The following is a 26271-nucleotide window of genomic DNA, read 5'->3' as shown; positions in this document are numbered from 1 at the left end:
CAACATGGTGAAACCCTATCTCTACTAAAAATACAAAAATTAGCCAGGCGTGGTGGCGGGCGCCTGCGGTCCCAGCTACTCGGGAGGCTGAGGCAGGAGAATGGCGCGGACCCGGGAGGCGGAGCTTGCAGTGAGCCGAGATTGCGCCACTGTACTCCAGCCTGGGCGACAGAGAGAGACCCCGTCTCAAAAAAAAAAAAAAAAGAAAAGAAACTTTACAGTAAATCCCAACATGCAATAATACATATATAGCATATCTATAAACATATATATCTACACGTGCACTTACACAAACTTACCCTTACTCATTTTTTTAACTCACCCCTGTACTAATGAGGACACATACTTACCCTTACTATGCATAACGCAGTTTTCTATTCTGTTCTATTTTTTTTTAAAAAAGGTAAAACTAAACTGATTTTATAATGCAAGGAATTTAGTAGCATCTGTTCAAAAACACCGTGGTGAGGGTATCCGAATCCACAGGATAAAAACGACACATTTTACAGGAGAGTGCATTTTAAGACCTTTATTTTAAAATACTTAAAATAACTATAGCGTAAACCTCAACATTTCATGGAAACATAGAACTTCCAGACGTTGATCACTTCCGGCTGGCTGCCTGGGGCTTCCATCTGTAGATCCCCGAGGACAAGAATGCACACCCCAGCCCCTCATCGGAGTGCTTCCGTGGGAAAGCTGGAGGGAGTCGCTCTTGGGTTGGGTGTTCCAATTCGACTCCAGTCACCTCTAAACCTTCCTACGCTGGAATACAAGGCCTGCCACTCAGCTTCCCCTGGCTTCATTCCTCCCCACCGATCACTGGGAAAGGGCGAAGGGCCATGCCCGGCCTCTGCAGGTCCCCACTGCCAAACAGCCTGGGCAGAATAGGGGCGGGTTCCCCGGCGCGGCGGAGTCTCTGCTAACTCGGCAAGTGCCAAGCCCTCCAGGAGCCACCACGCCGGGCCTGCCTGCAGGCTGGTCCCTCAACGGCACCTGCGTTCCCGGCCGGGCTTCCCTTCCCGCGCCCCTCTGCACTGCACCCCTGGGAAGGCTGTGCCCACACCACGGTCTCCGCCCGTCCACACCGCGGCCCGAGGCGTTCCTGGCACCCGGCTCGGGCCTGCCCGCCGCACCAGCCGCCCCGGCGCTGGCGGAGAACCGGCTTCCCGCCCCGGCGCTGTTCCAGGAGGTGCGCCGAGCTCCGCGCGAAGCGAAGCGGACACCAGAACTGACGAGGCTCGCCCTGTTTTTAATGAAATTCCTAACACTTGGAATTAACGCAGACTCCATGCTTCCCACTGTCCTTCGGCCGTCGGTGACGCTTAGTCACCACTACATCCTCAAACCCAGACACGAACGCTAACGCAGCTCAAGGGGAATTTTCAAAAAACCCCCGAGGGAGGAGCCAGCCCACCCGCCGCCCGCCCAGGCCACGCGCCTCGCGCCCTTCACGGGCTCAGCGGGCGCGAACCCGCCAACCGCTCAGCGTTTCGCCAATCACCGCACCTCCCACCTATTGCCCCGCCCTGCGCTCCGTTCTGGCCAATCACCAGGGAGCCACCGTTTGTCTCTCCGCCTCTCCCGCCCGCCCCTAACCGGTTGGAAGTTTGAAGCCTTCAAACCTAGCCGGCGTCCAACAGCGCGGTAGCAGCGCCGTGTATTTTTAGCTCCCGGGCGGGCAGCCCCGCCCCCCCCTCCCCGCCTCCTTGTTTCCCCCAATGGGAGATGGAGTTTCCGACACGTCATCGCGCGGCTGTGCAGGAGCTGTCCAATCGGCGCTCGGGGAGAATGGCGTAATTAAAAAGCGGCGGAAGAAGGTGGGAGGGTCATGACGCAGCGAGTTTCAGTCGTGACTTTTGTGGGGACATCGCGGCGTCCCCTTTTTTTGCCTTTAAAGTAAAACGTCGCCCCGACGCACCCCCCGCGTATTTCGGGGGGCGGAGGCGGCGGGCCACGGCGCGAAGAGGGGCGGTGCTGACGCCGGCCGGTCACGTGGGCGTGTTGTGGGGGGGAGGGGCGCCGCCGCGCGGTCGGTTCCGGGCGGTTGGGAGCGCGCGAGCTAGCGAGCGAGAGGCAGCCGCGCCAGCCGCCGCCCCTGCTCTGTATGCCGCTCTCTCCCGGCGCGGCCGCCGCCGATCACAGCAGCAGGAGCCGCCGCCGCCGCGGTTGATGTGGTTGGGCCGGGGCTGAGGAGGCCGCCAAGATGCCGCAGTCCAAGTCCCGGAAGATCGCGATCCTGGGCTACCGGTCTGTGGGTGAGTGGCCGGTGGCCGCGCGGCCTCCTCGCGCCGCCGGGGCCTCGCCTGGGAGCCGGGTCGCGGCTGGGCCTGCGAAGTTTGGAGCCGGCGCGGCCATGTGGCGGGGCGGGCGGGGGCCGCGCGTTTCGTAACCACCATTTTGAGCGGAGGTGGTGGCGGTCGGGGCGGCGTCCGCGCCGGTGGAGGAGCTGCGGTAGCTGGGCGCCCTCCGCGGGCCGGGCGGGCAGGTGGCGGCCGGGCGGAGGGCGTGGGAGGCGCGGGGCGGGGGCCGTCGGCCGCCGAGGAGTCCGGGTCTCGTCTGGGGAAGTGGGGCGGCGCCGGGGAGCCGCGCTAGAGGCTGCCGCGAGGGAGTCACACCTGCCTCCCCGCCTTCGCCGCGGGCGCGCGTGACCGGGGCTGGCGGTCTCCCCCACCCCGCCCCCGATGTAAGGAAAAGAAAGTCCGTCGGATTTTAACAAAGGAAGCAGCACCTCGGCTTCATTCCATCTGTGGCGAAGTTTACCCTTGTGAAGAAAACTAGGGATTTAGGGGACGTTTGGGCACTGAACGCAAGTTTTCTGCATAGGAAACCTAGGCGATCCCCCAAAAGAGGCCCCTCTGGAGGCCCTCGAGATGCTGCTGGCGGCTTGGGTAGGAAGACAGAGAAAAAGGAATGTCTGATCTCTGGGTGCCCTATTTTTCTTCGGGAAGGAATAAGGTCAGGTACTTGCAACCAGGCTGTTGAAGTAATTCCAAAGTCTTTTGGTTTTCTTTTTCTTCCCCCAAAAGGTTGACATACATTTGAAACAGTTCCTAGCGGTCGCCTTATTGCTGAATAAGGTGGCTTAAGGTCGGGTTGGGGGGCGGACGGGGTGTCACAGAACGAGCGGTTTTCTGGCCTGTGTGAAACCAGAGCGATTGAACTTAGACACGCTTCAGGGTGAGGCTGTATTGTCTCCCGACATCCGGAAGCCTGGAGAAATTACGTTCATCTTTTCGGGCTGTTTTGAAGTAACTGTCTATAGAAGGTGTGCACCGGGCCACAGATGGGGGGCTGGGGAGTTGAAAGCGAGGGTTCAGAGGCTCCGGTGATTGCGGAACGGGGTGACTATCTGTCATGGGAAGCTTGTACCTGCCTGCCGCTCACTGGATGCACTCCCCAACTGCGCTTTCCACCGCCTGTGCCAGGGTCTGTGCTCTTTGACCAAGATCAGCCACTGCATGCTTACTCATCCTTTTACCACCTCTCCGTCGAGAGCCGGGGGGAAATTAAGGGCTGAAAGAAGCTTGGCTAGAGATGCGGGGTGCCTAGAGTCGTAGGGGAACTCTTGTGCGATGCGGTGCTGAATCCGAGGGGATGCATAGGTGGCAGCTTTAACAGCTGCAGCCAGGAAGTAACCACGAATCAAACGGAGGGGTTCAAAGTCACTAACTGTTCAAATATCAACATGGAACCTGGGATCCAGCCTTTATTGGCAACCTGAATCCATGCTCTTGTCTCTGTTCTCTTGATTTCCTCCTCTGCATTTTGAGGAGTTGGGACCGCGAGGTGTTCTGGCTCTTGGGTGAGCCCTTCCTAGTCAGTCAAGTAAGTACTTATTGGCAACTATTTGAAAATAGTAGTCCCTGAATAATCACGTTATAGGCAACAAGTACCTCGGCTACCTGATTTCAACCCAAGAGAATGACCTAAAGATCTTGACTGATTTACCCTTTTCAAATGTCGAAATGGTAGCTCTAGTCTTTGGTGAGCAGGGCTAGTTTTATCACTTTTTTTGGCTACGGAAGTTCCTTATGTCCAGTTGAAATCCATTCTGTTTTATCTTCCCTCTATTCAGCGTCCTCCTGAGGACGGAGATGTGACAGGCCACCCCTTAGCCTTCTCCTCACAAACTGCTGCTTGTTAAATACTGTGCTAACTTAGTCTCCGGTGGGATACAGGGTCACTTTTAGTCCCTATTTTCTGTCTTCAGTATTTCATATTTCTGCAACCTACCCCACTTCTCCATATTTATTTTCAAGCGTAGTCATATTAAACGATTTTGGAGAGGTTAAGTTGCTCCCAATCTTGTATTTGATTTTTTTTTTTTCGAGACGGAGTTTCGCTCTTGTCACCCAGGCTGGAGTGCAATGGCGCGATCTCGGCTCACTGCATCCTCCACGCCCCAGACTCAAGCGATTCTCCTGCCTCAGCCTCCAGAGTAGCTGGCACTACAGGCGTGCACCACTATGCCCGGCTAATTTTGTATTTTTAGTAGAGACGGGTTTCACCACGTGGCCAAACGTCAGGCTTGTCTCAAACGCCTGACCTCAGGTGGTCCTCCCACCTTGGCCTCCCAAAGTGCTGGGATTATAGGCGTGAGCCACCACGCCCAGCCGCATTTGATTTTAAAGTGTATTATGAGCCAGGATATTTTGTAGTATGTGGGGTCTTTTTTAGGGGAAGGAGATTAGGTTTTGCCAGCAGGTTTCTTCTAGTAAGCCACCCTTTTGAGAATTACTCAGCATGCTCACTTCTGGGAGCTTACTGGCATGTTTGCTTGCAAATGGTGCTGTACCAGAGAAATTTGAGTACATGTGTTTCTAGATTGTGGTATTTTGTGATGCTGAGCTGTTTGTCCTATATTCTGGGGGTAGAGCCACATAAAAAGCCTCCACACCTTTCTTAGAATGTTCTCTTGATTAAATACATTAAGCCAGTTTGACTAGTAGGATACTTATTGTGATTTTGTCATGCCACAAACTTTAAAGTTGTCTTCAGATAAAACAAAAAAGTGCTATGTTTGTTTAACTAGTTGGCTTTTTTTTTTTTTTTTTTGAGACAGAGTCTCACTCTATCACCCAGGCTGGAGTGCAGTGGCGGGATCTGGGCTCACTGCAACCTCTGCTGCCCAGGTTCAACCGATTCTCCTGCCTCAGCCTCCCAAGTAGCTGGGATAACAGGCGCCTGCCACCCCGCCCAGCTAATTTTTGTATTTTTAGTAGAGACTGGGTTTCACCATCTTGGCCAGGATGGTCTTGAACTCCTGACCTCGTGATCCACCTGCCTCGGCCTCCCAAAGTGCTGGGATTACAGGCATGAGTCACTGCACCCAGCCCACTACTTGGCTTTCCGTTTTCTTTTTTTCTTTTTTTTTTTTTGAGTGTTGTTAGAACTACCAGTAGGTAAAATATAATTCTCAGGTAGTCTATACAATTCTCCCTGCCAATCCCCTGTACTTTTCCTGGTATTTACAATGTTAAAGCTTTTAAGGACACGTCACCTATAACTCTGGGAGTCTGGCTTTCAGGGAGTGCTTTGTATTAACTGTTCCCATGGTGGCCGAAAGTACCAGCTCCCTGACATTCCGTTATTTCTACCACAACGGAGTAGTCCTGCGATAGGAAGTAACTCAACTTAAGTTAAAATGGTAGTGTTATGTAAACTGTCTTCAGCCTGGTACATCTTTCACTGGGATTTTACCTGTACAGAGAGCTTTGGTAACCTAGTTTACCATTAGACCATAATCAAAAGCTGGTTGTCATATATAAGCCTCTTACATACAGTTAATAAGAGGGATGGGATCACAGGCGTGTGAAAGATCATAGGGGGAAAATGAAACAGCTTTGTGGTTTGGAAGAAGGCAATTCAGCAAAAGTACTCAAATTATTACTTTGTCAAAATGTTTTAGGTAGTATTTAGAGTCTTCATGAGGAAAGATGTCATTAAATATTTGGTTGTTCCCAGCAGATTCCGACTTACTGTTTATTTTTTAAGTTAACCTATCATTTGTTGACACTTTTTATTGAAAAATTGAAAGGCAAAACAATATTTGCTTTGTATGACATCTACCAGTATGTGAAATTGTATATTCAGGTGCTTAATATTCTGATGTTGTATACTTGTGAGTGGGGGTAGTCCTGAAGTGCCCACTTTGTATTGAAACTTGAAATTACTGTTTTTCAGTCTCATTCATTGTTCTGCACAAGAGCATAGTCAGAATTCAGATTTCTGATTATGACTTTCCAGTGCCAAATGTTATTTTGCTGTCCATATGGGTTATATCTCTCTGTACTTCATCACCCCAAAAAGAAACTCTGTACTCATTAACAGTCACTCTCCATCCTGCTTCCCTGTCAGCCCCTGGCAACCACTAATCTTTCTGTTTCTATGAATTTACTTACTCTGGACATTTCATATAAATAAGAACATACATATGTGGTCTTCTGGGGCTGGCGTCTTTTACTTAGTATAATGTTTTCAAGTTTCGTTCATGTTGTAGCATATGTCGCTTCTTCCTGTTTAGTGCTGACTAATACTCTGTCATGTGAGCATACCACATTTTTTATATGCATTTGTCAATTGGATATGTGGGTGGTTTCTTTTCTTTTTTTTTTTTTTTTTTTTTTGGCTATTATTTTTTATTTATTTACTTTTCTGAGGCAGGGTCTTGCTTTGTTGCCCAGGCTGGAGTGCAGTGGAGCTATCATGGCTCACTGCAGCGTCAACCTCCTGGACTCAAGTGATCCTCCTGCCTCAGCTTCCCGAGTAGCTAGGACTGCAGGTGTGCGCCATCACACCCAGCTAGTTTTTTTATTTTTTTGTAGCGGTGGGAACCTTGCTCTGTTGCCCAAGCTGGTCTTGAACTCTTGACCTCAAGCAGTTCTCTCGTCTCAGTCTCCCAGTGTTGGGATTACAGGTGTGAGCCACCACTTGGAGCTCTACTTTCTGGCTACTATGAATAATAATGTTTTGAACATTCCTGTACAAGCTTTTATGTAGACATATGTTTTCATTTCTCTTGGGTACATTCCTAGGAGTGGAATTGCTGGGTCATTATGGTTAACTCTGTGCTTAATATTTTGAAGAACTGTCAGATTTTTTCCAGAAGAGCTGCACAATTTTATATTCCCATCAGCAATGTATGAGGGTTTAATTTTCTCCACATTCTTGTCAACACTTGTTACACTGCCTTTTTCATTTTAGCCATCCTATTGGGTGTGAAGTGGTATCATAGTATTTGCAAATAATTTCTCCTGTCTATGGGTTGTCCTTTTACCTTCTCGATGGTGTCCTTCAAAGCAGAAAGTTTTTAATTTGAAGGCTGATATATCTATTTTTCTCCTGCCACTTATGCTTTTGGTGTCACATCTTAGAAGCCATTGCCTAATCCAAGGTCATATAGATTTACTACTATATTTTCTTCTAGATATTTTATCCTGTTAACTCTTACATTAGATCTGTGATCTATTTGTAGTTAATATTTGTATATGATGTGAGGGAGGGATAGAACTTTATTCTTTTGCATGTGGATGTCAAGTTGCCCTAGCTTCTTTTGTTAAAATAATGTTCTTTCTTCATTGAATTCCCTTGTCCGAGATGAAGTGACCGTCAATGGAAGGACTCACTCATTCCATTGATCTGTATGTCTGTCCTGCCAGTACCATACGATCTTGATTACTGTAGTTTTGTAGCTGGTTTTTAAATAGGGGCATATGAGTCCTCTAACTTTATTATTTCTGAAGATGTTTTTGGGTATTCTCAGTCCCTTGCACTTCCATATTGAATTTTAGGACTAGATTGCCAGTTTCTGCCAAAAAAGCAACTGCAATTTTGATAGGGTGTTTCACGGTTTTGCAGGTATCTTTTAATGTCTTAACAGCTGGATTCTCATCTCTGCTCCTGAATTCATTCCCTTAACGTTATTTTAATGAAGTAAGGAGTACTTGAATAGTTTTTCAGGTAGTTGAATATTCTTTGATACCGAAACTTCATAAGTGATAGTTTGGAAAGAATAGTTACACTATGCAATCTGAAATCATATTGATGAATTTGCCCAACTCCGCAGGTCTGCTTTATACTTGGAATGGATCTTCTACCATGCCTGGTTTTGTAGCGTTACTGGTCATTTGGAAAATATTTGTTCATCGTTACGCAGATCTTCCACATGTTGACACATTTTATTATACAAGCATTTTTAAAAATCACATTTGTTCATATCACCACCAATCTCTGCAAAGTCTTAAGTTTTAGAACACTGTTCACTATGAGTGGTGCAAGTTTTCCAAAATTCTAATTTCCTCCTTGAGTTCAAATAATTTCCTTGACAACATGCTACCAGTTTTTACTTGAATTGACTGTTTTGTTTCTTTAATTTCCAAGAAAATGTCTGCCAGCTATTCACATTTGCAATAATGATAGTTTGTCATCATTCTTGCGAGTAAAAAAGGCATTCCATGATAAAAGTGGCCAGTTCAGATCACTTCTCAAATGACTGCACAAGTGCTTTTTTTGGAAACAACCATCATACTTGAGTATGTAATAGAGGTGCTTTATGTGTACATCTCATTTTGTCATGCAGAATATTAAAAAGACATGTACCAAAGGGTCAAGATTTAATATAATTTTACTGCTTTTTCAAGGACATTGTTAAGTAGAAACAGCTCTTTTCCCACTGTGAATGCATGGTAGTAAAGAATACAGTGACTTACCACTCAGTTTGTAACTACTGTTTTTGATTCATGCCAAGGGGTGCCGAGCTAGCAGTTTTCCCCACCATTGCTTTTGCACCCTTAGTACAAATGGGAACTTTGTGGAAAAGGCAAATGATAACTTAATATTGCTATGAATATCGTTTTGACCTCATGAGCCCCCTGAAAAGATTTTGGTAAACCCCTTAGAGGTCCACAGACCACCCTTTGAGAACCATTAAACTGTTGTAAGCTAGGATCTTGTTCACTGCTGTGCAAAATTGAATTGACAGTGACTGCATCCTAAATGCTGTTCACAGCGATATGGTTCCCACAGTGTTAGAAGAGCCTCCTAGGAGAGGCCCTGTAGCGTTGTGAGAGACAAAGATGGCAAGGCAGGAAAGAACTTGGCGTGGTTAGAATGGAAGGAAGCACGAGGGAGGCCAGAGAACATCAGGAGAGTTATGATATCTGTGTGCCTATTGGTTTGGCCTCTGATTGTGGTGCATTTTTGGATGAGTTGTGTTTGGACCTGGTGATGGCGAGGCTCCCAGAGAGTAGTGAAAATTGCAAAGAGTAGCAGGATACCAGAGACCCATATACTAATAATATAGTTTTTAAATACGAGTATCAGGATGAAGGTGGGGAGGAGTACACAAGTAAAAATAGCAACTTTATCACAGAATGAGACACCGCCACCTCTACCTGTGATTGTGGAAGGTCAGAGATGCACAATGCTTTTCTTGGGTGAAGATTCAGAATAACAAGTTCGCAAACAACTGTAATAGTGTCCATGGCTGGATTGTTCTTAGTTACTTGAATAAATCAGAACTGAACTTGCACATGATTGTGCAAGTGAGAGCATTATGAAATCTTCAGGGATCATACTTGAAGGAACCTTCATTCTTAGTTCTAATTTATTCTGAAGTACCAAATGAAATCTTAACATTGATACAGTACTCACGGTCTATCTTCGTCACGTCATTCTTGCTAACTGTGAGAATGCAAACTGCTGAGTCCTTTTAACATGAATTGCTGGATTGATTTTTAAATATAATCAGCTGTGCGCAGTGGCTCTCGCCTATAATCCCAGCACTTTGGGAGGCCAAGGCGAGTGGATCACCTGAGGTCAGGAGTTCGAGACCAGACTGGCCAACCTGGTGAAACCCTGTCTCTACTAAAATTACAAAAATTAGCTGGGCGTGGTGGTGGGTGCCTGTAATCCCAGCTACTAGGGAGGCTGAGGCCTGCAGGAGAGTCACTTGAACCCGAAGGGGGAGGTTGCAGTGAGTCGAGATCGCGCCACTGGGCGACAGAGCAAGACTCCGTCTCAAAAAAAAAAAAAAAAAAAGAAATCTAACATTTTAAAGGTCCTGGAATACTATTTTAGTATTTTAATTTTCTTCAATATATGTTGGGCTTCTGGTTATTAAAAAAAAAGGAGTTCCTGTAGGATTGGAGCTTTAAATCTAAACTGGTATTAGTTTAGAACAGGAAGTGCTAGAAAAGCCTTTACGTTGTGCTCTTATGGGCAAGTTAAGAAAGCAGGGCAGTTTAAAGATATTGATAGAATTCACTCCGAAGTGTCATGCTTGCTTGGTTTGCGTCTTATCTGTAGTAGAATTGAGTCTTTCTCTCCCGCATTTCTCTTTGTTGTGCTTACATGTTTGCAGAAGGACTCCTCATGGACATTTGAAAGAGAAGTTGGTGTTTTAGCAAGATACACAATCCCACCTTTTGCAGGATTGAGAGTTGAATGTTAATAACTACCTGATGGCATAGTACATAATTTGTGAATGGGGATGCAAATATGGGCTTTTACAGTTAATACAGTTTTATGAAATGAAATGCTTTTCTAAGACTTCTGTGTCTTAGATATAAATGTGTCTGCCTATTTTGCTAGCTTTATTTATTTATTTATTTATTTGAGACGGAGTCTCACTCTGTCATCCAGGCTGCAGTGCAATGTCGCGATCTCGGCACACTGCAGCTTCAGCCTTCCAGCCTCAAGGATCCTCCCGCCTCAGCCTCCCGAGTAGCTGGGACTATGGGTGTGTGCCACCATGCCCTGGCTGTTTTTTAATTTTTTTGTAGACATGAGGTCTCGCTTGTTGCCTTGACTGGTCTCGAAGTCCTGGACTCAAGCGATCCAGCCACCTCAGCCTCCCAGAGTTCTGGGATTACAGGCTGAGCCACTGCACCTGTATTTTGCTGGCTTTAAAATCTCAATCACATTTGGCATTTGTTTGAAAGAGAACATTTGGGCCAGGCCCCCAAAGATTGAATCACTGCAACTGTTGGTTGAAGAGGACAGTTTGTGAGTGTTATGTGTTATTCAAATTAGGTGTTCATTAAGCATTTGAATAAATGCTCTACTTTGTACCAGTCACAAAAGCTAGGACAGTTATAATCCTTGCCCTCAAGGAGCTTCAGTCTAGTTGAGAGCCACAGGAACTTGTTCCCGCTACTGAGAATAATGATTGTTGGTGCTTTTGAAGCATTTACTGTTATGGGGTACAATCTTAATGCACATGTATTAATAGCCTTTAAACTCGGGTGGGTGCAGTTGTTACACCTATTTTGCAGATAAGGAAACTGAAGTACAAAAAGTTTATGTGACTTGCCCAATGTCAAACTGTTAAGTGACAAAGCCAGGATTTTGAACTCAGGCAGTGGCTCCAGAGCAGGCAGTCTTTAACCAGCTACTACACGATTGTTATTTAAATACAGTTGGGATAGGTGTTTGAGAGAAATAATCAAAGGCAGGGCTAACTTGATCATCAAGTGGGGATGGGGGTGGTGGGAGAATTGTCTTTAAAGGAAAGGCAGTGTGGCTGACTGAGTGAATGAGAAGGGTGAGGTGTGAGTAATGAGAGAGGTCAGGACTCATGTGTTTGCCAACTGTCCATCAAGAACAGTTTTGTCTGCTCTGTGAAAAGTTTTAGACTTTTTCCTAGAAACTGTGGGAAGTGACTGAAGGGTTTTAAGCAACAAATAAGATGATCTATACCAGGGACTGGCAGACTTGTTCTGTAAAAGGCCAGATAGTAAATATCTCAAGCTTTGCAGGGCAGGCCATGTAGCCTCTGTTGCAGCTATTCTACTTTGCCTTTGTAGGACGAAAGCAGCCACAGACAATACATCAACGAGTGGGTGTGGCTGTGTCCCAGTAAAACTTTATTTATGGATGTAACACTTGAACTTCATCTGATTTCCAGTATCATGAAATACTGTTTCTTTTTCCAACCACTTAAAGATGAAAAAAACATTTTTAGCTCATAGACTGTACAAAACCAAAACAGGCTGTAGGCCAAATTTGGTCCCTGGTCTGTAGTGTGCTGATCCTGGCTTCCATCCCTCCTGCTGTTCTGTGAAGTGGGAGGGGTGGTAAGGGAGTAGAAATGGGAAGACCAGCCAAGGCACAGAGTAGATGAGATGAAGAGGACACACATGGGAGATTTCCTTAGAGGGAGAATGGACAAGACCAATGTGGAAGCTGTGAAGTAGCCTTCAGATTTCTCATGTGAGTGCCTGAGTAGGTCATGTTGCCATTGGCTAAAATCAGAAATGATGGAACAGGAGCGAGTTTAAGGGGCGGACCAGATTTATTTATGCACCTGCCAGATCCACACACTTTCCTTGCTTTCTGGCCACAGAGGCCCTAGCGACCACCCATACAGGGCACAGTTCCCATGGTCCCGAAGACAGGTGGCTGTGCCTACAACTAGGGTTCTGAGGGTTTGCTGGCCCTGGGTCCTTGTGTCACCCAAGGATTTGACCAAGCATACCCTCACACCGCAGGATTGTTGCCCCAGAGACAAATGAGGTTGCTGGACCCAGGTGGCCCCACACGCTCACGCTGCCCACTCAGGCAGGCAGTGTCTTACTACAAGGATGTTTGTCATTCCTGCTTGCTGGTAGGGGGAGTTGGACTCTTTCTCTATATCTTTTCATTCTGCATAAGAGTGCTACAAAAATGTGTGAATATGTTTTATAATAATAAATTGCTTTCTTAATCTAACCATGTTTGTGTATGAGCAGTGTCCTAAAAAATTGAGCTGTACACAAAATGAGCCTACCTTCCATTTTTTTTAGACTTCTATGGAAGTATTTCTGGAGTACAAATTTAGGGAGCTAAATTTATACAAATAATATGATCCTATTCCCTTAAACAAGGGTACAGAGCAGCCTTGCCCAATGGAAACAATCTGGCCTGGTGCAGTGGCTCACACCTAGAATCCCAGCACTTTGAGACCCAAGGTGAGAGGACCACTTGAGCTCAGGAGCTCCAGAACAGCCTGGGCAACACAGCGAAACCCTGTCTCTACAAAAGTGGGAGGCTAAGGTCTCAAAAAAAACCACCTAAAAATATAACCTAATGTAATTTTAGATTTTTCCAGTTGGCATATTAAGTAAAAAGAAATAAGTGAAATTAATATACTTAATTTAGCCCAGTATGTCCAAAATGTTATTTCAACATGTGATGGATATTGTTGATATTTGTACATTTGTCATACTTACACTGTGACACATCTCAATCGGAACTGAGCACATTTCATGTACTTACTGTCCATGTATGGCTACTGGCTGCCATATATATTAGACAGCCCAGATACTGTGAGGAGTGAATTGGTGTTGATAATGAGGTCAGCGCAGATTTTAAGAACTTTTGAAGAAATTATCTTTATAAAATATGAATGGTTTTAACCATTCAGGCTGACGGATGAGTATACTCTATTTCATATCTCATTTTCCTCATACTGTGTTATTACTAGTTTTGATCATTCTTAAATTTCATGTTCTTTAATATGTTAAGAAATAGAGAATTTTTGTCTTTGCTTTTCTCTAGCTCTTTCCCACCCTCACCTGTATCCCGGGTCTTCTCTCCAGATTGGCCACCATTCTAGGAAAACTCATTCTTCATTGTTGCTAAACATTTAATTTCCTGCAGTTTATCAGGGCTATTATTGTTGCCTTCCACCTCAGCTTTGTCTTTAAACCATCCTGTAGAGATGAATATCCTGTTTGTTTTGAAAGTCTCCAGGGAAACACTTTTATGGCCTTTCTGGGTAGCACTTTATTTTTCTTTAGTTTAATAATCCTGTTAATAAAATTCTTCATTTATGAAACTGAGTCCTTCATGTTATATAATTAAACATGTTTCTTATTTTCTCAGTGGTATATATCTGGTAGCATAGTAACTGGCAATAGGGTTACCTATAAGTATTTGAAAGGTTATTTTTATGAACTAGTTTTACTTTTTCTGCCTTGTCTTTGTCATAATAATAATAATTGCAGTTTAATTTTTTCTTTTTTTAAAAATCTCTCGGCATCTATTTTTAAAATTGGGGAAGGGGTGTGAGAAAGAACAACATGATGTCAACCCTGCTTAGCTCACAGGAACAAGCGAGATAATTCCTGTGAGAATGTTCCGTAAACTCTAACGGTGTCTCACTTTTTAGGTACTGTACAATAATTAAGATGTGTATGTTCTGCATCACACACTCTCATCTGACTCTCTATGACGGACATGTGGGGATTGGTATTCCGATTAGAATCGTAAACATCTTTTCAAAACACTTCCTTAGTGACACTAATATATATATGTGTGTGTAATATACATAGATACACACAATACAACACATATCACCCCTCCCTCTCGAAAAAGCAACAACCACCAATCGTGCCATAGGGGGAGCTGCACATTTCTTACTAGAGTGGGTGCATATGATTGTTAAGCATATGATTGGCATTGTGTGTCATGTAAGGAACACATAGAAACCTTGATGCGGTTCATTGTTTTTCCAGCCTTTTAACAGTGGTGATTCAGGTTTCATTCCATTTATAACCCACGTGAGTCTGCAGTCTTTTTTCTGCCGTTTACAAACCAAGTCTGCTTTACTGGTGTCTGTTCTATTGTTAGTCCCCAGCGAGGCACTCTCCTGGTATTCCTTTGCTTGCCCTGTGACTGTCTTGAGCCTGCAGAATGCAGCAGAGATGGTGATGTGCCAGTTCCAGGCTTTAAGCCCTAAGAAGTTGGCAGCTTCTGCTTTTGTGTTCTTGGGAGCCTCAAGTGATGTGCAGTAGATGTTAGGAGGAGACACAGAGAAAGGGAGAATGCCCCACCTTCCCAGCTGTGTAGCACCACCAGCCCACCAGATAAAGGCCCCCCAAAGAGTAAACTAAAAGTGAGCCCAGCGTTGACTGTAGAACCATGAGCACATGAAATGGGTGGTGTCAGTCACTCAGCTGTGGGTAAATGAAACAGTAATTTTCTGCTTTAGGGGTATATGTATGTGTTTGTTATTTTGCTTGTGTTATTTTGAGGCTTTAGTTGAAATAGTTACTGTATGTCATCTTTCAGGTTAATTTATTAGATATAATTCCAAAAATACTTTTTTTATCCTAAGCGGATTATTTCTGCCTAAGAGCAGTTACTAATAGTATTACTAATATTAATAATAATGAGATTTGCTGAGCACTTGCTACATGCCAGATGTTTGGTATATATTTTCATTTAATCCTCACAAAGCACCTTGTAGGATAGGTACTATTATGATGTCCATTTACAGATAAGGAAAAGGACTCAGGAAAACTGCCCAAAGTCACATAGCTAATAACCACCATCTCATACTGTTTAGTAAAAATTAGTAAATGGGCTGGGCATGGTGACACACACCTGTAATCCCAGTGCTTTGAGAGACCAAGGTGGGAGGATCATTTGAGACCAGCAGTTTGAATACAGTGAGCTATGATCCTGCCATTGTACTCCAGCCTGGGCAACAGATAGAGACCCTGTCTCAAAAAAAAAAAAAAGTAAATGCATTATCTTTTAAAAAAAAGTCTTTTTTTCCTAAATCAAGTTTATTGAGGTGTAATTTACATATAATAAAGTATCCATTTTAAGTGTAGAGTTGGATGAGTTTTGACAGATTTATGCACCTATGTAACCTCCACCTTTATCAAAATATGAAACATTCTGTCATCCCCACAAGTTCTCTCATGTCCCTCACACCCTACCCCAGCTCCCCGGGAAGCACTGATCTGCTCTCCATCACTCTGGGTTAGTTTTTCTTACCCTAAAATTTCACATACATCGAATCATACAATATATACTCATTTTTGTATGTCAGTTAGCATAATGTTTTTGAGATTCATCCATGGTGTTGCATGTATAATTTCTTTTTATTGCAAAGTGGTATTCTGTTGAATGGATATACCTTAATTTGTTTATCCGATCACCCATTGGTGGATATTGGGGTTATCCCAGTATTTAACTATTAAGAATAAAGCTATTATGAGCATTTTGAGTAAATGTCTTTGTGGACACACAGTCATTTCTCTTTGGTAAATACCTAGGTGTGGCATTGCTGAGTCACATATATGTTAAGTGTATATGTGTAAAGAGTTTCTCTCTTTAGGAGAAACTACCAAACTGTTTTTCCAAAACATTTTGACCATTTTATGCTTCCACTAGCAGCACATGAGAGCTGCCTGCCCATCCTCCCTGATACTTTGGTATTGGCGGCCTTTCTAACTTTCTAGCTATTCTCAGATGGTAGGTTGTGGTTTTATTTGAATTTTCCCACTAAGAATGGTGGACATCTTTTCATATACCTACTGGAAATTTGGATATCTTGGTTTGTGAAGTGTCTGTTCAAGTCTTTTGCCTAGATTATCAGATTCTTCTTACTGAATTATCTATTCTGAATAAAAGTCCTTTTTCAGATGTGTATTTAATGAATATTTTCTCCTAGTGTGACTTTTTTGTTGTTCCTGTGTTTCAGAGAACAGAAGAAGTTTGTAAGTTTGATGAAACTCGGTTCATTTTTTGTTTTTTTTTGTTTGTTTGTTTATTTTGTATCGTGTCAGGAATCTGTCTACCTGAAGATCATAAAGTTGTTTTTTTGTTGTTGTTGTTTTCACTTTTAAGCTCTGTTGGACTTGAGAAAGTTTTGTTTTTTGGTTTTTTTTTTCATATTCTAGAAGTTTTGTAGTTTTAGCTTTTATGTTTAGGTCTCTGATCCATTTCTAGTTAGTTTTTATGTATGAGGTAAGGGTGAAGATTTTTAAAAAAAACTTGAGGTCCCACACCTGTAAAAAGAAAGGAAAAATAACATTTAAAACTTTGAGAAAATTTCTTTTTTTTTTTTTTTTTTTGAGGTAGCATTCAACAGGTTTTGGCAAGTCTGCAGTCATCTACATCCACAATCAGGCTGTAGAACAATCCATCAACCCAAAAAGTGCCCTGTGCCTGTTTCTAGTTAGCCCCCTACCCCTTTGTGTTTTCTGTCCTATAGTTTTGTCTTTATCAGGATGCCCAATAAATGGAACCATATATTATGCAGCTTTTTGCGTCTGGCTACTTAGCACAACACATTCGAGATTTATTCATGTGTACATACACCAGTATTTAATTCCTTTGTATTGCTTAATAGGACAGTTGACCCTTAATCAACACAGTTTGAACTGTGTGGGCCCACTTATAGGCAGGAATTTTTTTTTCCTCAACCATATGCAAATGGAAAATACAGTATTCCTTGGATGCAAAGCCCACATGTATGGAGGGCCGACTTTTCATATATGCAGATTCTGCAGGGTGAAAAGCAGGGCGTCATCACACTGGGATTTTGCTATCCTCAAGCATCCTGGAACCAGTCCCCCTTGTATACCAAGGGATGCCTGTATCCCTTTGGGTGGATTTTTTTCCCCCCACTTAAATTGCATGTTTTATTTCCCCCAATCCCAGCAATAGCACAGAAGCCCCATCATATCCAACCCAAACTGGTTTCGAGTAGGTTAAGGTTATAGGGACGCTTGTCAGAACGTTGATACAAAGGGCTCCCAAACGCTGGGCACAAATGTGTCAGCAAACAGATGGAAGTAAACAGTGCACTGGCCCAAATGCTTCATGAGTCAGTTTGATTTTGCAATGCAGTTTGCATCCTTGAAACAGCCAGTCTGGAGGGAGACAGGGTAGCTTGAGGGAGTGAAGTTGAAATTGCCTCCTATTAGCTCACCCTTTCAACATTAAACAGACCAAGAGAGAAATGGTTCCAACATTTCACCACATCTATTTCTTATGCAGTCTAAGCTGGGAATGCCATGTAAATGGGTCACTGTGAAATGCAGCAATTTAATTTTTCTCCAATCAAAATAAGAAACAAACCAGTATGATCTCACTTCTATTAACTTTTGAAGGTTTACAGCAGTTAAAATATTTTTACTTCTGTATATGAAGGCTTAAAAAAAATTTTTTTTTTTCATAAAATACAAGAGCAACGAATTTCACCATCGAGTAAAAGTAAAAACTGGGATTCTTGTTTAAATTAGTCCAAAGTGGCATTTAGGAACTTAGTTGTAGGCTGCTGCGCTGACACCATGACAAAACAAAGTGTAGGGTTGGGTCTGGTTTTGTTTCGGTTATCTTTTCAATAACCAGTGCTCATGGATAAAGTTCTGGAAGTGTTTCAGTTGTAAGGCAGGGATCTGTTAGAATTCCACCATGGGTATGCTTCTTGGGTTGGATGCTGGAGGGTGAGGCACGTTTTGCCGGACTCATGTCTAGTCATCAAGGTCAAAAAATTCATTGTCTCCTCCTTGGTATTCCATTCCCTGGAAATCTACTCGGTACCGCAGGATACCTCCAATTCCACCAAATCCTTTCACAAACCGAGACCCGTCTTGCATTTTATCTGTGATCATTTCCAACGTAGCTCCAAATTTTTTATAGTTGTTAGCAAACCATTCCAACAGGGGCATGCTCTCCATAAGCTCATGTTCCTGTCCGGTCTCTTTGTCTGTGAAATGAGATTTATCCTTTTCTTGCTTTGGAGTTAGAGAATTTTCTCCTTTTCTGTGCCTTGGCAATAAAGAACATATCTCATTATATCCAGATTTTCATAGACCATTAGAATTTCTACAGCTCCCTTTTCCAAAGTCTTTAGTGTATCTTCAACGCCAAAACAGTACTTTCGCGTGTCCTGGGTGATTTCATCAAAGTATCGTTCTATTGATTTCTTTTCTTGAATGAATTTCACTTCGGAGAGGACTTCAGTAGATAACTCAGTAGCTTGATTGAATCCATTTTCACCACCATAGGATATATCAACTAATTTTAAAACTTTCGATTGTAACCTCTGATCAAACATATCAGATTGACTTAGTTCAAAGTCAGCAGATCCAGCTAAAACTAGACCAGCCACATTCACTTTGTCCCCAGAAATAGCTGCACAGCAGTCTCTGCTACTTTCTGAACATAGTTATGTCGCTTTTTCCATTTTTAAATGGGCAAAACACCTCTACTGTGTTTCTTTGGGAGATCCACAGTGAATTTGTGCAGGACTTCTCTTGTGTTTCCTTGGAGTGTGCCAAAAAGTGCACCACTACCATCTATTACAATGAATCCAAACTTGCTATCATCTGAAAGTAGTGCTGTAAGAGCCCCTTTATGGAATTTGTTGTCACACAAATACAATGACGTATTAATTGGTTTGAAAGATTCAAAGTCAATGTTGACTTTCTTTTCCTTTCCTTCTTCTGTTACAGTTGTTCCACAGTAAACAACCAGACCATCTGGAGGTACTTTGTTATAAAGTTTGAGCCTTTGTTGTATAGATGTAATGGCTCCCAGGACTGGATGGCGGTTTACTCCTGCCTTAATGTTAGATGCGGTTCCAAACTCATCTGATAACATTTTTGCCACTGGTGAAATCTGGTCTTTGGGAGGAATGATCAATGATATCATGCTAGTGCCATTGCTGCAGGCTGCCTCCAAGCTCTTTTTTTTTTTTTTTTTTTTTTTTTTTGAGACAGCTCTGTCTCCCAGGCTGGAGTACAGTGGCGTGATCTCGCCTCACTGCCACGTAAGCCTCCCGGGTTCACAAGATTCTTCTGCCTCAGCCTCCCAAGTAGCTGGGACTACAGGCATGTGCCACCACACCCAGCTAATTTTTGTGTTTTTAGTAGAGACGGGGTTTCACCATATTGGCCAGGCGGGTCTTGAACTCCTGACCTCAGGTGATCTGCCCGCCTCGGCCTCAAAGTGCTGGGATTACAGGCGTGAGCCACCGCGCCCAGCCCGCCTCCAAGCTCTTAATGAGCTTCTTGATCTTCCAGAACTCCACGTTCCTGTCCACAGCACTGGAGTCGTCCACCATCTTCTTGCCTCCTCCTCCCTAAGGGCCCAGTTCTGGGCAGCAGCGGCTGGTAGGACACCGGCTCTTTCTGACCAGGCAACTGCATGTGTTGCAGTGCGCTCACATGGGGCCCGTGATGTCACTTCCTCCGCCAGGGGCGGCGCACAAGGCTGCGGGATGGGTTTAACATAATTTAGGACATTTGGTTTGTTTCCACTTTGGGGCAATTATGAGTAAAACCAGTATAAACATGCAAATACAGGTTTTTGTGTTGACCATAAATTTTCATTTGTCTTCCATAAATAGCAGGAATGAGATTGCTGGGTCATATAGGTTAAGCTTTTCAGAAGCTGCTGAACTTGCCAAATTGACGGCACCATTTTGCATTCCCACAGGCAATGGGTGAGCGTCTAGGTTGCTCCATGTCCTAGCAAGCACTGGGATGGCCAGTATTTTTTATTTTAGCCATTTTAATTAGGTGTGTAGCATCTCATTGTAATTTTTAATTTACATTTCCCTAATGGATAATGATGTTAAAAGCATCTTTAATGTGCTTTGCCATTTGAATATTTTCTTTGTTACAGTGTTCAGATCTTTTGCTCACTTTCTTAATTGGATTGTTTCTTGTTGTTGAGTTATGAGAGTGAAACATATTCTGGATATGGGTCCTTTGCACATATTTTCTCCCAGTCTGTGGCCTGTCTTTTCATTCCCTTAACAAGGCTCTTAGTACAGTTTTTAATTTTGATGAAGACCAAGATGTTATTTTTTTCTTTTATGGATTGTACTTTGGATTTTATACCTCAGAATCTTCACCCATCTCCAGGTTGCAAAGATTTTTTTCCAATGCTTCTTCTAGAAGTTTGATAGTTTTTACATTTAGGTCTATGATTTTTTTTATTTTGGAGACAGCGTCTTGTTCCGTCACCCAGGCTGGTATGCAGTGGCAGAATCACAGCTTGCTGCAGCCTCAACCTCCCAGGCTCAAATGATCCTTCCACCTCATCCTCCCCAGTAGCTGGTACCACAAGAGCACACCACCACACCTGGCTCATTTTTTGATTTTCTATAGAGATGAGATTTCATTATGTGACCCAGGCAGGTCTTGAATCCTGGGCTCAAGCAGTATGATCTATTTTGGATCCTATACATTTTTATAGGATACAAACCAAGCTTCTCTCTCTTCTATTTTTATTTTAAAAATTTTTTGTAGAGACTGGTCTTCCTGTGTTCCCCAGGCTTGTCTCAAACTCCTGACCTCAAGCGATCTTCGCACCTCGGCTCCAAAGTGTGGAGATTACAGCCATGAGCTACTGCCGCAGCCTCTCTTTTATTTTTTCTGATATTGACATCCAGTTGTTTCAGCACCATTTGTTGAAAAAGACCGTTCTTTGTTGAAAATCAATTGATGATACATGTGTATGGATCTATTTTGGGAGTGTGCATTTTCTTCCATTAATCTGTGTCTGTCCTTATGCCAGTACCACACTGTCTTAATTACTTTAGACTCCTAGTAAGTCTTGAAACCAGGTACATACTTTGTTTCTTCTTAAGGTTTTCTTATTTTCTTCTTAGAGATTAATTTTTTCCTTTTTTTGTTGGTTTGTAATAAGTACCTATGTTGAAGTGGACTAAAAAAAAGTCCAGTTTTTATTTCTAGTCCATTTTTCAGAGTCACATTCTCATCTTCCTAATGTAAACACATCTTCTCATGTCACTCTTCTGACTGGAAAACCCTTAGTGGCTTTTGAAAGAAAATCTTCAGCATGTTTTTTTAAAGACATTTTCAGGCCAGACACAGTGGGTTCACACCCATAATCTCAGCACTTTGGGAGGACAGAATGGGCGGACCGCTTGAGCCCAGGTGTTTGAGACCAGCATGGGCAGCATGGTGGACCCTGTCTCTACAAAAAAAACTCACTGGGTGTGGTGGGGACACCCTGTAGTCCCAGCTACTTGGGAGGCTGAGACAAGAGGATCCCTTCAGCCCAGGAGTTGGAGGCTGCAGTGAGCTCTGATTGCTCTACTGCACTCCAGCCTGGGCAACCGAGGGAGACCCTGTCTCTGAAAAAAAAGACACTTCCAAAGTGGAGGAGGGTGATATTTGACTTTCCTCAATTAGTAGTACCTTTCTCCCTGTTGAGACTACAGGTTCCTTGTAGGTTTCAATCAGGTATTTTATACTGACTCTTCCACAATTACATGTGGAGTAGGACTTAAGTTGGTGTTTGTGGATTCAAGGTGTTGATCATAATTTGGGAAAGGCTTGATTGAATATGGGATTGTGGTACAGAATTGAATAACTGTTTACTGAATATGTATGTGATGGGTGCCAGGTACTGTGCTTTATAGCTGTGATTTCATTTAATCATTATGATGCAGAGAGATTTTGAGGCCCAGAGCGCTTAACTTCAAGACACAGCTAGGATTCACACCACAGTCTTGAGTTTAAATCCTAAACCTTTACCCACTCTCCTGTTTCTTCCTTTCCTTTCCTTTCCTGTCCTGTCCTTTCTTTTCGTTTTTTATAGAGTTTCACTCTTGTATCCCAGGCTGGAGTGCAGTGGCACGATCTTGGCTCACTGCAACCTCTGCCTCCCAGGTTCAAGTGATTCTTGTGCCTCAGCCTCCCCAGTAATTGGGATTACAGGCTCGTGCCACCACGCCCAGCTAATTTTTTGTATTTTTAGTAGAGACTGGGTTTCACCAGCTGGTCTCAAGCTCCTGAGCTCAGTCAATCCACCCGCCTTGGCCTACCAAAGTGCTAGGATTACAGGCGTAAGCCACTGTGTCTGGCCTATTGTGTTTATTTTTAATGTGTTTCTCCCCATTAGAATTTATATACTGAGGAAGGGGTTTGTGTCTGTTCATCATTGTATTCCCATGCTTAGAATTGTGCCTCGCACTTAATAGCCGTTTAACAGATAGGTACTTGAGTAGATGAATGAATTAATCCATAGTCAGATCTTTGAAAACTTAGGATTCAGAATGGAATGGAATGTTGCCATGCTTGGAACTGTAAAAATACAGCTGTTAGGAGGTAGAGCTGGGAGAAAGGACGACTGGAGAGTTAATCTTCTTATTCTACAAAAGGGATTCTGTCTGTAACTGATGAAACTAGGTAGAGGTTTAAGTAAATGTGTAACCGAGCTGGAGGGAAGAAACCTAATAGCTGTTCTGCGGGAATGTCATCATTTAGTCAGTAGGGAGGTAGACATCCAGAAGTCACAGCTTGCCTCTTGCCTCTTGCCTCTGCCCAGTAGCTTTTCAATGGTATCTTTTTAGGAGAGGGTCTCACTCTGTCACCCAGGCTGGAGTGCAGCCTTGACCTCCCGGGCTCAAGTGGTCCTCCCATCTCAGCCTTCCAAGTACCTGGGAGCATAGGCGTGCACTACCACACCCTGCTAAATTTTTTTTGTATTTTTTTATAGAGACTGGGGGGTCTCACTGTGTTGCCCGGGCTGGTCTTGAATTCCTAGGCCCAAGCAATCTGCCAGCCTCAGCCCAGTCTCCAAAATTGCTGGGATTACAGTTACTATATCCTTTCAATTCAGTGGTACTCATTGAGTTCTATTCTGCAGGTTTCATTGATGTTTGATTTCTTTCATTGATGTTTCCCCTAAAGTTAGAGAGCTGCTTCTCTTCCTCTTCCTTAATTGCCTCCAGTACTTTAAACTCTATTTACCTGACCTTTTCCTTGAAGGTTCCTCAAGCCAGGACCTACGCACCTGTTGTCAGGGGTGTTATAGTTCTGCAGGGAGCACAGGTGCATCCCCATGGGCACATTTAATTTAGGTGAGTAAAATGGAGCTGTAAGTGGCTGAGATCATTTTCTGTAAGGTGCATTCATCTTCATGGTCAAGTGTGTGGCACCCAACTACTGCAGCATCCAGCAAGAGTTCCCTGTAACACTGAGAGCAAAGGGGAGCCTAATCAATCTGCCCCATTGGATTTTTAAGTATATTTAAATATTTCAGAGATACCATTATAACAAGCCACATGGAGTGAAGTTAACTAAAAATGTGTTTATAACTAATTCAGGAGGAGGAAGGTTCAGAGGAGACCAGGAGGGAGTGTGGGATCTAGAGAACAAGGGGATAGAACAGCTTTTGTGGAAGGGGAGGGTGGCTAACTCTTCCTCCGGTGAAAACGTCAGACCGTGTAAGGCAGACAGGGCTACATGCCCAGCTCAGGAGCTCCAGTCACTGTGTTTGATGCGTGTGCACCAAGGCTGGGACACTGGGTGAATAGAGGATAGCGGCGATCGGGACATTGCGAGTGCCTTCCTCATAGCTCAGAAGTCATAGCATGTCTTAATCATGGCCATATCCTCAGTGCCTGGCCCATAGTAGGTGTCCTTTAAGTGATTATGAACTGAGTTGCTGGTAGGAGCTGGGGGATTAGGGAACACTCTGGAGGCGATAGGTGATAATAGTTGAACTTGTTGCCTGAGGGCAGTGGTTCCTAAACATTGAACTGTGCAGCTGAATCACCTAGGGGGCTTGTTCATACTTCCATTCTGGAATTGCGCATCCAGTAGATTTGAGTGGGACTCAATAAATTACATTTGTTACAGGTTACCCTGTAGTACTAAGCTGCTGGGCCCACACTTTGGGAAAGAATTACTACTGTTGGAGGCAAGGAAGAAGCCACTCAGGATTCTAAAGCAATGGGACATGGAGGGATAGACCTTAGCTTGCTAAGGGTCACCAACCCACATGGTTGTGGAATTTTCTGTAGCTGAGCTCAATAGGCTCACAAAGGCAGTTGATTAGATTAAGATCATAGAGGTTTGTGGCTGGGTGCAGCGGCTCATACCTGTAATCCCAGCACTTTGGGAGGCTGAGGCAGGCAGATCATGAGGCCAGGGATCGAGACCATCCTGGCTAACACAGTGAAACCCCATCTCTACTAAAAATACAAAAAAAAAAAAATATATAGCCGAGTGTGGTGGTGGGCGCCTGTAGTCCCAGCTACTTGGGAGGCTGAGGCAGGAGAATGGTGTGAACCTGGGAGGCGGAGCTTACAATGAGCCAAAATTGCATCACTGCACTCCAGCCTGGGCGACAAAGCAAGACTCTGTCTCAAAAAAACAAAACAAAACAAAAAAACAAAAGTCATAGAGGTTTGTTGAAGGGCCCTACAGAAGGGAAATTGGAGACTTCTTACAAAAGAGTAGTGGAAGATTTGTCTTGGGGCTTATACTGTATAGGGAAGAAAGAAACCTGGTGGAGATTGGAGATTCAAGGTCATGGTTTAGTATATTTCTAACCTTTTTGTCTGTAGCCACCTTAGTAAGAAACACATTTTACATTGTGACCCAGTAATAAATGTATGTATAACTGAGATAGAAGGTTCATAACGCCTTTCTTGTTTGCAGTCCATGCTGGGATTCCTATTTCTTAAAAAAAAAATAGTATGGGTCATGGCTCAGTATATTGACTTAATGAATAGTTAGGCCACACCACTGATTTGAAAGCATTGCTGGTAGAGATGGTTTGGATTAGATGATGAGAATCAGAAAGGGAGACCACTGGGGAATACTGTGTATTGATTGATAGGTGGGAAGAAGGGCAGGTGCCAGAGGAACAGCAGTCTGGGTGGTGACCAGGCACTTCTTGGTGTGCTCAGGAGGTGGGTTGCTGAAGTTGCATGGAGAGGATTACTGGTGCAAAGGCCAGTGGGCTTTCAGGCCCACTGTTAGCTTGTGTCCATGGTCATCAAAGCCCCTTAAAGTTATATTGTGAATTTGAGGTGGTGAAAGCAGCCCTGGAATGGGTTGTGTCCTAGATACATTACATCGGTTCTAATGGACTCCCCCTTCTGCAGAATGCCTTGATAGACTAGTTAATAGATTGAAAATCTGGTCTTCCCCATCATATCCCAATGAACAAGCAATGTATAAACTGTTTGGGAAAATGCTGGGCTTGTAGGAGTCGGTGGGAGGGAGGATAGACCGTGGCTGGAGTGCAGTGGCACGCTCAACGCACGCTGCAGCCTCAACCCTTCAGCTCAAGCGATCCTCCTACATCAGCTTCTTGAGTAACTGAGACTATATGCACACATAACCACAGTCAGCTAATTTTTATATTTTTTTTTGTAGAGATAGGATTTTATCACGTTGTCCAGGCTGGTCTCAAACTCCTGGGGTCAAGCAATCCACCGGCCTCAGCCTCCCAAAGTGCTGGGATTACAGGCATGAGCCACCACACCGGGCTAATAAGTTATTTTTTAGGAGAATAAGGATGATAACAAAGTCCATATTAATCTGAAAACTTAAAATAATTCTGTAAACAGTGCCTATTTTGCAGTAATCATGAGGTATAAGATTGAGTCAACACCCCTGAAAGTACACCTTCTGTAGTGAAAATACCAGCTGAGAAACTCACTGTGCCATTTTATCATTGGAAAAAATAATACAATGCTGTTCCCCGATAAAAGCT

At 43.8% G+C, this 26271-nt stretch overlaps 1 protein-coding gene and 1 pseudogene across 1 annotated transcript in view; one reads left to right on the top strand and one right to left on the bottom strand.

Annotated features, from left to right (window-relative positions):
• The first annotated feature begins 1796 nt into the window (after positions 1 to 1796).
• Positions 1797 to 26271, top strand: part of RHEB (Ras homolog, mTORC1 binding) — a 53911-nt gene continuing 29436 nt past the window's right edge. Inside the window, exon 1 of the mRNA XM_004046514.4 lies at positions 1797 to 2258. Within this exon, the coding sequence (XP_004046562.3) occupies positions 2207 to 2258 (52 nt within the window). The 5' untranslated portion in view covers positions 1797 to 2206. The remainder of the gene's footprint in view (positions 2259 to 26271) is intronic.
• On the bottom strand, positions 18255 to 19849 carry LOC101125591 (eukaryotic peptide chain release factor subunit 1-like; annotated as a pseudogene).

The sequence above is a fragment of the Gorilla gorilla genome, chromosome 6 (assembly GCF_029281585.2).
Source record: "Gorilla gorilla gorilla isolate KB3781 chromosome 6, NHGRI_mGorGor1-v2.1_pri, whole genome shotgun sequence".
In the NCBI taxonomy this organism is placed as follows: Eukaryota; Metazoa; Chordata; class Mammalia; order Primates; family Hominidae; genus Gorilla; species Gorilla gorilla.
The sequence above is the reverse complement of the archived record's forward strand: the minus strand, read 5'-3'. Positions and strand labels throughout refer to the sequence as shown.